Here is a 553-nt window from a genome sequence, read left to right as displayed (position 1 = left end):
GCAGCATCATTGGCTCTCCCATTTGTGCAAACATTAACGTATAAAAATTTATAATTTGCATCGACTATGGCTAACAATATAACACTGTGAAATCCCATATAATTATCAAAATAAGGCCCATAATCTTTTCGATAACGAAGGGCTATATGTTTCCCATCTGTAATTTTTAAAAGAGATATAGCAGTAATAATATGTACTTAACATCAATTTGAGGACTTCAAACCTATAGCACCCAAGCAGTGTGGAAAATTCCACTTCCTTTCAAACTCATTTGCTACAATGTGCCATGCATTGCTAGTTTGAGGCATCTAGGAATAACAAAAATTGTTGGAAGCAATTAATAGAACATATGTATAGTATTTGTCACATGGCCTTACATTTAAAAATTCATCCTTTAAGACTGAATAAATAGCTTTTAAAGTTGGGTGAACAATTTGTGAAATTGCTGAAACAGAGGCTCGGAATCCGTGCGATAATTGAGTAAACGTTTCGCCTGTGGCTAAATATCGAAGAGTTATAAGCAACCTACGGATAAAGTGCAGTTTTTTATAAT

General features: G+C 33.8%; 1 protein-coding gene across 1 annotated transcript in view; it reads right to left on the bottom strand.

Annotated features, from left to right (window-relative positions):
• Positions 1 to 203: 203 nt before the first annotated feature.
• Positions 204 to 553, bottom strand: part of LOC118738167 — a 6,484-nt gene continuing 6,134 nt past the window's right edge. The window contains exon 3 of the mRNA XM_036469091.1: positions 204 to 308. Coding sequence (XP_036324984.1) covers positions 204 to 308 — 105 coding nt within the window. The remainder of the gene's footprint in view (positions 309 to 553) is intronic.

Source organism: Rhagoletis pomonella, unplaced genomic scaffold, assembly GCF_013731165.1.
Source record: "Rhagoletis pomonella isolate Grant_MI unplaced genomic scaffold, Rhpom_1.0 Rhpom_scaffold_00004, whole genome shotgun sequence".
Taxonomy (NCBI): Eukaryota; Metazoa; Arthropoda; class Insecta; order Diptera; family Tephritidae; genus Rhagoletis; species Rhagoletis pomonella.
This window is presented reverse-complemented; position numbering and strand designations above follow the sequence as displayed.